The sequence below is a fragment of the Pocillopora damicornis genome, chromosome 11, assembly GCF_964200805.1.
Source record: "Pocillopora damicornis chromosome 11, jaPocDami1.2, whole genome shotgun sequence".
Lineage (NCBI taxonomy): Eukaryota > Metazoa > Cnidaria > Anthozoa > Scleractinia > Pocilloporidae > Pocillopora > Pocillopora damicornis.
Window position 1 is genome coordinate 3,782,501 of NC_142680.1, and position 15,428 is coordinate 3,797,928.

The window sequence follows — 15,428 nt, forward strand, 5'->3', positions numbered from 1 at the left end:
TGAGAACATCTTTTCGAAATTCAACCACCAAAAGCTTAATCCATTTGAAGGTTTAGCACATGGTGAAAATTGATTTTATTCACGAAGTATTTTTACTGAAGAGAAATGCATGCTTTCGAAATTAAATTATTTTAAGCACAAAGAAAAGCGCAATGTTTACGAAAATCATTTTGTGAGGTCTTATGAGATCGAAAAAGATGATCTGAGTGTTTAAAAGACGAGATAGTGATTCGTTTTTGCACGCGAAGCCCTCAAACTTGTGCAATCATTTGCTGCTAAAAATGACGATTTCAACGGAATTTCGTTATTTATATTTTTTTTCTGAAATAAAAAGATATTTCGCCAAAAAAAGTATCCAGTGATTTCAGTTATAGCCTAGCCTATCTAACATTAAAATAAGAAAGAAATCGAATTTTCCACCCTTGCCGCGATATGTTTAATTTTTACAGACAAGCGCTCTTAAGTGTTGTCCATGCTCCTTATAATATGTTAGGATGTGTGATATAGCTTTTGTATTCTGGAACCAAGGTGGTTTCCATTCTAATAAAATTGTTTTTCTTGTGCCATGTAAAGCATCTTTACATTCGGGATCTATAGAATTTATATCTGATGCATATTTGTTTTGGCAATACTGTTTATATATTCTCACTTCAAAGAATTTCTCATCAAAACTCAGTTAAACTTTAAAACTGACTGCGGACAGCCCTTTTGTTTTGCATGACAAGAAGGACATAGTAAGGACTGGATTCGCTGCCAATGACGGTAGAAATATCAACATAATTAGGAATCGCTTAATCAAGCATTTGGAATATTTGATAATATCCGTCCAGCTTTTAAAATGTGTTTTTACAAACCTTAACATAACATAGCATAATATTTAATTCAAGATACAATAATGAAAACAAGTAAAATTTATCTTGAAAACAAAGAAACAGAGGTTGGCCCTATGACGTTTCACCTCGAAAAGAAATCGATTCTAATTTTAAATATCTATTTATCTTATTATACACTGTTAAATGTTCATAACTAAGATACCAAGTTAAAGAGACTTGAGTCCTTTCGTAAACTTTTAAAAACTACCTTAGCCCTGTGGCAGTCGCTCTGACGAAGGGCTAACGCTGGAAACGGCAGCTTTGAAACTATTTACGGTGGCTAATTTACGTTATCAACTCAGTTGATTATATTAAATTACCCTGTTATAATTTCACACCAACACAGCACCACAGTTCCTTTAGAAACTTATCCGTCTTGTTTTATTCTTGTACCGTACGGACGGCAAAAGAATATTTGAAAGTGCTACACTTTGCTAGCTGAAGAGATAATTCAAAAGAATGGTCATGCATTTAGCAGATTTGTACTAAGTCAGTTGGAACAGTGTTATATTTTAGATAATTTTAGCCAAACATCAATCTTCTATAAGATTTATCAACTATTTACCGTCTTCTTTAATGAAGAAGTGATAAGCTTGTATACACTTGAGCACAAGTAAACTTGTCCTAAGGAGAGGAAATTTCAGTTTTTGTGTGTTCATGAACATCATTCAATTAATAGTGTTGGGTAATGAGAGGCTCAGCAGTCAGCCTCTCCTCATGAATTAGGCACCTGAACATACAGCAATACCCTTTAATAAAGTTGAGGTGCTATAGATGTTATAGTCTGAAGTTACATATGGTACCCGATCAATCACTGAAATTGTTTAATGATGCATTTAAAAGTGTGAAGGCTGATTTAAAATTATCTTTCAGATTGTACAACAGAGGCCATTGGTCTGGCCACTGATGGTACAATCCCTGACATCAGCTTCACAGCCACATCATATTACGATCATAGATATAAACCTTCTTATGCTCGACTCAATGGAAATAATCGAGGTTGGGCACCCAAGACTACGACCAATCCTGCAGACTTCTTAAAAATTGACCTGCTGCACAAGTATGCTATTTGTGCTGTTGCTACTCAAGGAGCTAATGGTATCAATGAGTGGACAACAGACTATAAGATTCAGTTATCATTGGATGGTACCACGTTTTTCACCTATAAAGAAAACAATAATGAAAAGGTAGGTTTATGTGAAGATCCTGGATATGTTTGAACATATTTTAAAAAAGGTAAAATAATCATCTGAAACACTCAATCAATTTTTGGAGTCAAGATGTGGGACAAAAAAGAGGCGTTTAGTTTGTCAACATTCCGGTTCACTTCTTTTTCAAGTGAACTACAAACGGTTACCCAAAGTGTACATTGTTCTTTCCTTTTTTTAAAAAAAATGTAATGAATGGTACATATAGGTAAATACGATACACTGTCAGCATTGAGTTGTTAATAAGTCTAATAATGATAAGACCTCTGGACTTATGAACCGGTCCTTTAATCGCATTAGATTTTAGAGACGTACTTGTACAGAACACTATGGTTTGTGGTTCATTCATTTGGCTATTTGCCAATTCAAAGTCGTTGGTTATGGAGTACCTTATACTTTATGTAGTTTATGATGCGGTATATCAATTAAGAAAATTTTGATACAATAATGTTGCATTTTTACAACAAACTACAGGTTTTTCCCGGAAACTCAGATCAAAATAGCATCACAAAGAACAGTCTAAAGGAATTTTCAAGTGCAAAGTTTATCCGTTTTCTGCCAACAGCATATTATAGTTGGAAGGCCCTGAGAGTGGAAGTTTATGGAATAGTTCCAACCAAAGGTATTTATTTGCTTTCATTTTTGTCTCCCTCTGAGAAAACATTGAGGTCACAATAACTTATTATTTCTGGAAGCAAAGATTGGGTAATTGTACAGTGCTATGAGGGCACGTTCAATATTCCCAAATGTTGCTTTAGCCTTGGCTGAGTGAGAATGTTATTGAAATAATTTTAAAGTTGACCATTGGAGAATTTGATAATCAACACTCTTTACTCTCTGTTGAACCGTAGATATCACATATCCACTTTAATTTTAGTGTTGAAAATCAGAGACTTCAGTGATCAATACTTTCATTTTGTGTAATGCTCTTATGCTGTGATCCTGTACACGTTCTGTTCCCTTAAGGTTAAGCAATGTGTGTTTCCAGAAAATATCCATACCCCCACCACGGAGGGAATTGGAAATTCCAGAGGGGTGGGGGGGTCAAAGTCCCAGGAAATTCCAGAGGGGATGGGGGGTAAGAGGCGAAATTTTCGTCCAGAGGGTAGGAATTCGATCGACTTTCTTCGTATGTCAATTGGCGCCTTTTACCTACTTTAGTGGGACGTTCTGAAGTTTAAGTTGTTAAATTACGATGCTTCTAACAGTTCTGCAGCAAAAGAAAGTTTTCTTTTATCCTTGTAGCGCTTTGGAACATAAATAACATCAAATAAAGAAGAGAATCACTTTGTTTTTCGAACGGAGCCGCTATTACTCGTTACCAGTCTGCAAAGATTACAACCAACAGGAGTGGTTACCTAGGGATTTTCCTCGGTCATAACACGTTTCGCGTTCGTAAAATTTACAAATAACTGTCTCGGTCTCGCAAAAAAAAAAAAAAAAAAAACGCTGGTCTCGCCGTCTCGCAAAGTTTCGCATAAATTTACCATTCACTACCCCTTATTGACTCCAGCCATCTATTAATTTTGATCTGCACTGAGCTTAATTCCGTTGCATCATAATGTGTAGGAGACTTGACGATTTCTTTATGGCTTACTTGCTTGCGATGTTACAATGTATGATAAGTACAGACGTACCGTAGTAGAAAACAGTTGATAGTAACATTGAGAAACATTAGGATTCAGGGCTTTGTATATATGCGCGTGGGACTGGTAACTAGCCAAGGTTTGTTTATGCACAATCGGACGAAATTATCGACCCGCTGTTAACAAGAATCAATGCTTGTGTGAAGAAATTTTACATTAGAGGCTGGAATTTGGAAAGATGAGTTCAAAATAACTTACTGCTGACTCGGTTTTCTCTTTTGCTCTCTTATTTATGACACAATTTTGTACAAATTTACGTTGCTCAATGTGATTTCGAACGTTCCCATTTCAAGTGCACGCAATTTTCTCAGTACATTGTACAAACTTAACAGTTCAAAAGTGTTTTGTTGCGACTTGTACAGTTTTTTTCTCCTTTCGTGTACTGAGAATACTGTGTTAAATGTTTAAGGATAAGTATTGTATTTTAAAATAAAGCAAACATTAAGTTTAAGCTAGTTAGCGACGTTTACCTTGCGCGTGTACGCCATCTCTCGAATATACACGCGACAAAATCACACGTCCCTCTTGTTTGTTGTTTGCTTCGAGAAAAAAAATATATTTCCAGGGGGTATAGGGGGTGGTAGAAAATTCTTTGGAAATTCCAGAGGGGTGGGGGGGCTACCACTGCTACCCCAAAATGGAAAATCCGAAGGGGTGGGGGGGTCCTATATGAAATTCCCTCCGTGGTGGGGGTATGGATATTTTCTGGAAACACACAATTGACCAAAATGCATAATATATTCAAATTCACCAACATAAATTTTCATCAACATTGCATTTCTTGATGGACAACATCACCCAATGCTGTGCTTCTCAATCACAGTGTGAAAACGTGGGATTTAGGACATGGGCTGCAGTCTTGCATCATACCTGTACACATACAAGCTCACTTAGTCCAAGAAATTTGAAATCAGCAGACTATTGTGTGAGCTTGCCATTTGTTTTCCTATTGCTAGTAAAAGTATGGTCATGTTTGGCATCTTTGAAATTGCCTTGGGATTTAAGTTCCATGCTTAGCTTCCGAGTGCGTGCTGTATCCTGTACAAATATTTTTTGAATTTTCATTTGTTTCTGCAATGCTGTGAACTCTCACTTCAGAGGAATATTCCACTAAAAATAAAGGGGTCAAACCTTGAAGTTAACTGCTGGCAGCCATTTTATTTTGCATGGGAAAGAAGGGGAAAGTAAAGGTTATATTAACTGCAAAGTGCAGTAGATGTAACGTTATAATTATGAATCACTTGACCAATCAAATCGTGGAAATCTCTGTCCATCTTTTGAATTGTGTTTATACATATGGATCTTTTCTAAGGTTTGTCAACTATTTACTATCTTCTTTACCTAACAAAGGGGAAAAAGAGGCTTGATAAGCTTGAGCATAAGTGATTTTTTTTCTCAAGGAGAGAGAAAATGTTTTGTGTGTGTGCAGCCTCTATTCATGAAACAGGCAACCATTGACGTAAAACTGTTACTTTAAATTAAGTTGAGGTGAATTTATCCGTAGATGCGACAAAAAGTGCTTAATTCTTAATTCACTTTAATTATTTACATAATTTGTGTAAAAATGTGAAGGCTGCTTGTTTTAAATTATTATCTTGCAGTTTGCAAAATGGAGGCCATTGGTCTGGCCACTGGTGGTGCAATTCCTGACAGCAGCTTCACAGCCTCATCATATTACGATAGTAGATATCAACCTTCTTATGGTCGACTGCATGGAAATAATCGAGGTTGGGCACCCAAGACTACAACCAATCCTGCTGACTTCTTACAAGTTGACCTGCTGTATGAGTACATTATCTGTGCTGTAGCTACCCAAGGAGCTAATGGTATCAATGAGTGGACAACAAATTACAAGATTCACTTATCGTTGGATGGCATCACGTTTTTCACCTATAAAGAAAACAACACTGACAAGGTAGGTTTACATAAAGGTCATGCGTGTGTTTGTACACATTGAAAATGCCAACCAGGCACACTCAATCGATTGTTTTGAGTCATAGGAAATAGAGGCGTTCAGCTTATCAACATTCAGATTCGATTCTCTTTCTATGAACAGTTTCAGGACTCTTTTTTTATTGATATACAAGTGCACACAACACTATCAGTGTGACAAATTTAATTGTGCCATCACATGACAAATAATGCTTTCAAACTAATACTGGAACATGCATTGTTCTTTCGTGTAAAAACAAAACTGTGTGTGGATGGTACATAGATGTAAAGACAATTCACTTCCAAGATTGTATAGATGTTAAGAGGTCCAAGTCATCCGGAGTTATCAATCATTACATCTTAATTTAACAATGCAACTTACCTGTTTTTTCAAAAATCCAGGAGAAATTTAAAAACATTTGATGTGGATATGAACACCAACTTTTCCTTTGAGTGTGTGTTACATAAACCTCCTCCCTGAATAGTTTCAGCAGAAATACTATTTCAACTTCTGATACACAGTCACATAAACTTTTTTTAGTGGTTTTCCAACAAAAGTGCATTAGGCATTAGAGACATGTACTTAAACGGAAAGTCTTTGTTCATTCATTTCACTACTTCCCACCTGAAAGTCAAAGTTCATGGAAGAGCTGATACTTTTGGTAATAAATGATGCAGTACATTAATTAAGAAAATTTTCATACAATGATGTTGCATTTTGTACAATTACAGGTCTTTCCAGGAAACTCAAATCAAAGAGACATCATAAAAAACAATCTACGGAAATTTGCGAGTGCAAAGTTTATTCGTTTTCAGCCGACGGCCTATTATAGTTTCAAGGCTCTGATGGTGGAAGTTTATGGAATTCTTCTAACTAAAGGTATTTATTTGCTTTGCTGCGACAAAATTTAAGTCACAATAACTAATTATTTATGAAAGCATAAGGAGCTAAGGAGCTAAAGGCAATGCGTGAAGAATGTTCTCCAATACAGACTAATTGATCCTTGATCGAGTGAGAATGGTTGTAACAGTTTAAAAGCTGACCAATGGAGATTTAATGTCTGTTGATCTTTAAATATCTCATTTACTACGCTGAGATCCTTTGCCAAATAAAGTTGTGTTTAGAGTTATTGTTGATCGTGCTCCCAATGATATGCTGGGATTCTAGCATTGAAGATTCTGGAACCCAGAAGGTGTCCATGGGAACGTAATCGTCTCGTGCTGTATAGAGCATCTTCACACTCAGGTTATAAAGAATGTATATCTGATGCATATACACAGTCCCTACTCCTAATGACCCCCAGACTGGGACATCCAATGCTTTTTCTATGATGGAATATTTACATACAAATAAATCAGTAATCAGCTAAAAATTAAAACGCACAACTGATGTTGTTTATTTCAGTTCCATCGCAACCACCGACAGACTTCAATTTGACTGCAAGCTCTTCTACTAGCATTGCAGCTTCCTGGCAGTTACCACCAATACTTGCGAGACATGGAAGAAGCATTATAGGGTTTAAACTGTTCTATAAGGAAAAAAGTTCAGCAGGGCTAGAAACCACCTTGCCTATCAACAGCGGATCAACACTAAGTCAAAATGTCGTGGGACTTGATAAGTACACAGAATATGAATTTCAAATCTTGGCTTTTACATCTGATGGGGATGGCCCAAAGACCCCTGTTAAGGTGAAGAGAACCGAAGAAGATGGTATGTGATAAATCAAAGTCAAAAGATACAAAATTTGGCCGATCAAAGAACATGATCGTTCATACAATTAATCCTGGTGACTGTTATTTCCTACATTGCAGTTCCTTCGGGATCACCTGGTAACTTCACTGTGACTGCAAGCTCTTCGACTAGTGTAACAGCATTCTGGCAGTTACCATCAGCAGACTTCAGAAATGGAATCATCATAGGATTTAAATTGTTCTACAAAAGAAAAAGCTCCGGAGAACCAGCAACCATAATAACTATCAACAATGGAACAACCAGTGCTAAAGATATCACTGGGCTTGTTAAGTACACGGAATATGAACTTCAAGTATTGGCCTTTACTTCTGTTGGTGATGGACCAAAGAGTTCTTCAAGGATTGAAAGAACAAAAGAAGATGGTAAGAAATTAACTAGTATTTAACCTCTCATATACACTTGGAATTTCCTCTTTGCAGACAGCTTTTTTTTTATGGATATAGATATAAAACAAAATACTGATGCTGTGGAAGAAAGCCCTCGCTGGCCTGTATTGGTTTTTTTGTCATTGAAGATATTTAGATCTTATGACCTTTTGCGTGGATCGAGTATGTTTACCTATCTTAGGCTTTCTTAAATGTAACTAATTATGCCTAGCACAAATTAATTTTAATATTTTATTGCAGTTCCATCGAAACCTCCAAACAATTTTACTGTGGATGTAATCTCTTCTACCAGTATTAAAGCATCCTGGCAGTTACCACCAGAGGACTCCAGAAATGGAGTTGTCCGAGGATTTAAATTGTATTACAAAAAGAGAGGCTCCACCGGGTTACTAAATACTTTAACTATTGGAAATGAGACGATTCGGACCAAGGATGTCATTGGACTAGACAAGTACACACGGTATGAATTTCAAGTGTTGGCCTTCACTTCTGTTGGTGATGGAGCAATAAGTTTGCCAAAAGTCGCAAGAACGAAGGAAGATGGTAAGAAATAGGAGCTAATAAGGACGGACTATGGTTACCAGGGCGTCTGATGATACTTAAATTTATTTGCCCACTTAGCTACAAAAATTATTTTTGGTTACATTGCCTTACCATTTCCTTATCAACTTCAGCATAACAGTGGAGTGTAATCTTTATCATAAAGGCTTTACTTTCCAAAAAAAAAAATTAGTTATCGAGGCACATTTTTAATTTCAGTTCCATCCCAACCTCCAAGAAACTTCAGTGTGACCGTAAGCTCGTCCACGAGTGTTACAGCATCCTGGAAGCTACCTTCTGTTAAATACAGGCATGGAATTGTCCTAGGATTCAAATTGTACTACAAAAAAACAGGCTCCAGCGGGTTACCAAACACTTTAACCATTAGGAATGAGTCGGTGGGTACAGTAGAGTTCACTGGATTAGACAAGTACACAGAATATGAATTCCAAGTGTTGGCCTTTACTTCAGCTGGTGATGGACCAAAGAGTTCGGCTGAAGTCGCGAGAACGAAGGAAGACGGTAAGAAATGTAAACCAATAAGAATTTAGCTATAAAAGTAATCCTATCTAAAATGTTTACCTAGCTAACGTTATCCACAACACTTATGTTACTAGAATAACCAACTTTAACAAAACATTGGAGCTAAATTTTTCTTTTTGATGAATTACCAGTAATGATAATATTGCACGAAGGATCATAATTTGTGGTGTGAATCTAATTAGGTTACATAAGGACTTCTTCGTTTAATTGCAGTTCCTTCGAAAGCTCCAAGTAACTTCTCAGTGACGGCGAGTAACTCTACCAGTATTACAGCATCTTGGCAGTTACCACCAGTAGACTCTAGAAATGGAGTCATCACAGGATTTAAATTGTTCTTCAAAAAGAGAGGCTCAGCAGGATTACCAGCCGCTTTAACTATGAGCAACGGACAAATTCGTTTTAAACATGTGACTGGGCTTGACAAATACTCCGAATATGAATTTCAAGTGTTAGCCTTCACTTCTACGGGTGATGGACCAAGGAGTGCTGTTGCTGTCGAGAGGACAATGGAAGATGGTAGCGTTATTCCTCCTGCCTATTGGTTTTAACAAATTTACATATTATTAGTTCAACCTAAACAATCCTCAAAATGTTAACAGAATTATATGACCAACCCTCTTTCATTTCTTGAACCGTAGCACTGTTAGCTAGTTGTAAATAACTTTTCATCCATAATCACTAATTAACTTACCGAGTGTTGCTTAATTACAGTTCTTTATAGACTGACACTTACCTAGAAAACACCAAAGATGTAATCTTTATTTTAAAGGCTTAACTTTCCAAAAAAATTTATACTTTGTTAGGATGATATGAAGTTATCCAAATAGCTTTTTAATTTTAGTTCCATCCCAGCCTCCAAGAAACTTCAGTGTGACCGTTAGCTCGTCCACGAGTGTTACAGCATCCTGGAAGCTACCTTCAGTTCAATCCAGGCATGGAATTGTCCTAGGATTCAAATTGTACTACAAAAAGACAGGCTCCAGCGGGTTACCAAACACTTTAACCATTAAGAATGAGTCGATTGGTACAGTAGATGTCATTGGATTAGACAAGTACACAGAATATGAATTCCAATTGTTGGCCTTTACTTCAGCTGGTGATGGACCAAAGAGTTCGGCTGAAGTCGCGAGAACGAAGGAGGACGGTAAGAAATGTAAACTAATAAGGATTTAGCTATAAAAGTAATCCTATCTACAATGGTAACCTAGCTAACGTTACCTACAACACTTATGTTGCCAGAATAACCAACTTTAACATAACATTGGGGCTAAATCTTTTTCTGATGAATAATCAGTAATGATAATATTGCACGAAGAATCATAATTTGTGGTGTGAATCTAATTAGGTTACATAAGGACTTCTTCGTCTAACTGCAGTTCCTTCGAAAGCCCCAAGTAACTTCTCAGTGACGGCGAGCAACTCTACCAGTATCACAGCATCTTGGCAGTTACCACCAGCAGACTCCAGAAATGGTGTCATCACAGGATTCAAATTATTCTTCAAAAAGAGAGGCTCAGCAGGATTACCGGCCGCTTTAACTATGAGCAACGGACAAATTCGTTTTAAACATGTGACTGGGCTTGATAAATACTCCGAATATGAATTTCAAGTGTTAGCGTTCACTTCTACGGGTGATGGACCAAGGAGTGCTGTTGCTGTCGAGAGGACAATGGAAGATGGTAGGATTATTCCTCTTGTTTATTGGTCTTAACAAATTTCATGTTGTCTTTTAATAACATTTCAAAATTGTAGAATAGGTTTCAGTGAGGCCCTAAACTACTGTAAAAATTATAAGCAAATGAATAGCAAGTCTCCGAGTCTTTGCGGCTCGATGGCATCACATCAGCTAAGGAATAACGGGGCCATGGCTGTCAGCACGTTGTAATTAGTTTTAATCCATAAACATCAAGTCAGCTAACGAGTGTTGCTTTATTACAGTTCTTTAGTTATAGACTGACACTTACCCATAAAACACCATAAAGGTATTCTTTATTAAAAGGCTTTTCTATTTTAATAAACCTCATACTTTGTTATGTGGAAATAAAGTTAACAATGAGCAACTATTCTACTTTCAGTTCCATCCCAACCTCCAAGTGACTTCAGCGTGACTGTAAGCTCGTCCACGAGTGTTGCGGCATCGTGGAAGCTGCCTGTTGTTGAATCCAGACATGGAGTCATCATAGGATTTAAATTATCGTACAAAAAGAAAGGACCTGCAACAATACCAGTCATTCTGAATTTCACGAATGGGACAGTCAAGAGCAAAGACATCACTGGACTCGATAAATACACAGAATATGAATTTCAAGTCCTGGCATATACATATGTTGGGGATGGACCCAAGAGCCATGTCATTGTTTTGAGAACAAAGGAAGATGGTAGGAACTCAGAGAAGAGAATGAGCAATATTACGTTCATATTTGGGTCTTTTATCGATAGACCGCATATATGCTGAAACTTTTTCCTTTTCCTTATCGCAGTTCCTTCGGGATCTCCAGGTAACTTCACCATGAAAGCAAGCTCTTCCACTAGTATAACAGCATTCTGGCAGTTACCACCATCAGACTCCAGAAATGGAATCATCACAGGATTTAAATTGTTCTACAAAAGAAAAAGCTCTGACGAACCACCAACTATAATAACTGTCAACAATGGAACAAGCAGTGTTAAGGATATCACTGGGCTTGCTAAGTACACGGAATACGAATGTCAAGTGTTGGCCTTCACTTCTGTTGGTGATGGACCAAAGAGTTCCTCAGAGATTACGAGAACAAAAGAAGATGGTAAGAAGTGATTCTATGAAGACCTACTAATGTTCATAAAATGGCCACGGAGTTATTTTCAAACTTATTTTCTAAACTGATATCTAATTGCTATGCATTTCTTGTTACCGTGCTGTAAGGCACAAATTACCTTCGCGTTGTGTCTATGTCACTGAACTTTGGAGATAAGAAAGCATTCGTGCATAGGGTTCCATGGATCGATGTTTGTTAAATCGTGGGTTTACTGATTCTACTTTAAGACCCAGTGTTGCATGTGGCGCCTTTTTGTATGATGTTTTTTAAAGATTAAAGCTCAGTTATTCTTCCTCTGTTAATGAGTCGCTCAGCAATATACGTCGCCAATGAAAGTCATTATTTGTCGTGATAAAATTGTCTCTGTTTTATTTAATTCGTACGCTTGTTCGTCCACCCTTCTTTTGTTACTTCGTTCATTCGTTCCCCACTGCAGGTGTTCAGTGCTTAAACTTATTAAGCCTTTTTCGGCGCCTTCTTGTTTCATTTTTCAGTGCCCTCAAAGCCTCCAAGAAATTTCTCAGTGACTGTGAGCTCCTCTACCAGTATTACAGCTTCCTGGCAGTTACCATCAGTAGACTCTAGACATGGAATCGTCACGGGATTTAAACTGTTGTACAAGAAGAAAGGTTCTACGGGGTCGTCAAACATAATTACTATTTCTAATGGGACGATCCATGCAGAGGATATCACTGGCCTTGATAAGTACACAGAGTACGAGTTTCAAGTGTTGGCCTTCACTTCTGTTGGTGATGGACCGAAGAGTTCCCCTCATGTAGAGAGAACAAAGGAAGACGGTTAGAAATTAAAAGCCAGTTGTAGACAGAATGTAGAAATATTTTTCCATAATGAATCATTCGGTTAAGTAACAAAAATTGAGATTAATAAGATTTTCAGTTTCTTTAATTATTATATTAGTAGATTATGGCGGGACAAACTATTTCATATTTATAAATGGGGTAGGATTTAAAAAAAACTGTGGTGCTGCGTCGGTGGAAGAGTATGACATGAAAACCATCAGGTTTTATCAACTGAATGATGATGTAAATTGGTCACCGTTAAGAGTTTTAAAGCTGACCTTTCGAGCGTTAGCCCTTCGTCAGATTTACATTCGTATATATTTCGCCCTGACGAAGGGCTGACGCTTGAAACGTCAGCTTTGAAACTTTTTACGGTGACCAATTTACATTTTCAACTCAGTCGATAAAACCAAAATTATCTCATTTCTAACTCCTCCATGAACCTTGGTTTTCTAGACCAGGAAAAGGGGGTCTGCTCTCTTTTACAATTCTCTTTAAAGTCGAAAAGCTTCCTTTGAACAGGTAACAGATTCTAGTTTACACTCAGGAAAAACATCAAGTTCGTATTTTATATGTCTTTGGTTGCTAAATCCTTTTTTTTTCCATTATTGAATTGAAGCTCCATCTAAAGCTCCGGTTGACGTGTCTGTGACGGCAAGTTCTTCTACCAGTATTACCGTGTTATGGAAGCCCCCACCAGAAAACGCAATACATGGAATAATCAAAGGTTTTAAATTGTTTTACAAAAGAAGAAGCTTTTTAGGATCTGCAACCGCCATAACTATTAACAGTGGAGCATCATTAAGAAAAGATTTCACTGGGCTTGACAAGTACACAGAATATGAATTTCAAGTGTTGGCCTTCACTTCTGTTGGTGATGGACCAAAAAGTCCCGTTGAGGTCGAGAGAACAAACGAAGATGGTAAGTGGCCACATACAGATTGAATTTGAGTAATGTTTCAAGTGTACGATCTTTGAAAACGGATTTCTTTGGATGCCTTTTTTTTTAGACAGATCACCTTTAAATGCTTCTTGTAGTTTCAGTAGTTGTAGATTCAGGTTTTTGTCGACTTCATGGCACATAGCTAAGAATAAGAAGAAACGCCATATTTCCTCTAATCTTACGAGGGTGGTATTTCATGATATGGGTGTACAGAGCGAGGCTAAAATCCATGTAAGGCTTTTTTTTCTTAACTTTATGAGTGTTTCCTATTTGAAGGATTCACAGGAGAAACTAAGTCTATCACCAAAATATAACAGACGAAATATTGCTCTGTTTGGTCTCATTGGTGTCAGATCTTCGAGGTTCAAAAATTGAAATACCCTTTTTGCGTCATAGTTGAAGGAAATGCAAGGTGATGAGGAAAATGAGCGTTATGGTGTATGCAAATAAATTCTTTTTACTTCCCATACTTATTTTGGATCAATATCAGTATCTGGGCAACTGCCCACCTACCCCTACCCCTACCCCTACCCCTACCCCTACCCCTCCCCTAACCCAACATTAAGCTTAACTTTTTGTCAATTGACTGTTGTCGAGTTAGGGGAGGGGTAGGTGGGCAGTTGCCCAGATACTAATATTGATCCCTTATTTTTTTTCTTAATAGCGCCGAGTGCTCCTCTTTCGTTTGCCTATAAGGAAGTTGCCCCGAATAAGATGCGTGGTCCAAGATTAAACTTGACTTGGAGCAAGCCAGCAGAAGCTAATGGAATCATTAGAAATTACACTCTGTCCTATGCAAACAAAGATTGTGAAACAAAGCAAAGTGTTGGAGGAGACGCGTTCAGTTACTTGGTAGATGTCCTGGGCGGAGTTACGTATCATTTCTATATCACAGCTGTAACTATCAAACCGGGACAAAATGGCTCTTTTTCTGTGAAAACCAAAGAGTACGGTATGTTCAGCATCAGGGAAAAAGTAATGATTTTGTTAATGCTCAATACATGAATTTTGTTAGTGATCAAGCATCATGGTGGAATCTTGTATAGAAAGAAGTTAAACATAATATTTGGACTGTCCAAAATTGAAAGATTTGTGAAATGAAATGAAGCTACTGAGAACGTTCAAATTGTTCTGGCTTTAGCAATGTGAAGAGATTGCTGTGTGAAATAGTGGCAGAAAGATAAACATTTAAAGCTTGTACATTGGTTGAAGAACGATTTCAAACGTTTTCATGCGCGCCAAAGTAAACAATGATCCGTTTGTGCACCGATACTGGAATACTAGCTCATTTTCAATTCTGGTTTCAATCTGTACTTGCTTGCTAAGTGTTTTTTTTTCGCTCTCTTTACTAGAGCCCAGCCGTGGACCAGAAAATGTATTGTCTATCGAAATTGGGCGCACAGAATATCAGATAACCTGGGATGTTTTGCCCAGAGAGGTTGCAAATGGGTTCATTAAAATATATCAAGTGAGACTTCTGTTGAAAGAAAGTTGCTCCTCGGTTGACGCTTCGTTTAATTCGACATTCAACACAACTAAAACAGAGATTTTGTTGTCCAGTCTCTCAATCTGCTCAAGGTATGAAGTGTCGGTTAGAGCCTTCACTGTAGCGGGACCTGGGCCTTACAGCGAGCCTTTAGTGATCCAGACTTTAGGTGAGTGAAAGAAGAAAAATATTTTGATGTTAAATACGATTGTTTTCTAGAAAGTCTCATTTTTGCCTTATTTCCCCCTTGCAGAGTGTGCTTCGCAGCACATGTTACAACATTAACTAAGTTTTGTCCTTTGGCAGAAAATAATGGATTCTACATTAAAGGGGAAAAGAGTGAAGAAATGCTTGAAATTCACATTAAATGTTGAAACGAGGAGCTACTTAAATTTCGTACTTTTGTGTCTACAGAGTGCTATTTCAATTGCTTGATTCTATCTGCTTCTCGCAGAAATATTTTTGTTCGCTCTGGTTAATTGGACTTATTGAGCGCATTTTAAATCCCACGTGATAGATTTCAT

At 37.4% G+C, this 15,428-nt stretch overlaps 1 protein-coding gene across 1 annotated transcript in view; it reads left to right on the top strand.

The window, feature by feature from the left end:
- Nucleotides 1-15,428, top strand: part of LOC149037075 (protein sidekick-1-like) — a 28,328-nt gene that overhangs the window by 8,245 nt on the left and 4,655 nt on the right. The window contains exons 6-22 of the mRNA XM_089186882.1: nt 1,746-2,059; nt 2,555-2,702; nt 5,328-5,641; nt 6,391-6,538; nt 7,064-7,369; nt 7,471-7,773; nt 8,038-8,340; nt 8,557-8,859; nt 9,094-9,396; nt 9,722-10,024; nt 10,257-10,559; nt 10,956-11,258; nt 11,361-11,663; nt 12,170-12,472; nt 13,095-13,397; nt 14,083-14,370; nt 14,771-15,073. Coding sequence (XP_089043008.1) covers nt 1,746-2,059; nt 2,555-2,702; nt 5,328-5,641; nt 6,391-6,538; nt 7,064-7,369; nt 7,471-7,773; nt 8,038-8,340; nt 8,557-8,859; nt 9,094-9,396; nt 9,722-10,024; nt 10,257-10,559; nt 10,956-11,258; nt 11,361-11,663; nt 12,170-12,472; nt 13,095-13,397; nt 14,083-14,370; nt 14,771-15,073 — 4,851 coding nt within the window. The remainder of the gene's footprint in view (nt 1-1,745; nt 2,060-2,554; nt 2,703-5,327; nt 5,642-6,390; nt 6,539-7,063; nt 7,370-7,470; nt 7,774-8,037; nt 8,341-8,556; nt 8,860-9,093; nt 9,397-9,721; nt 10,025-10,256; nt 10,560-10,955; nt 11,259-11,360; nt 11,664-12,169; nt 12,473-13,094; nt 13,398-14,082; nt 14,371-14,770; nt 15,074-15,428) is intronic.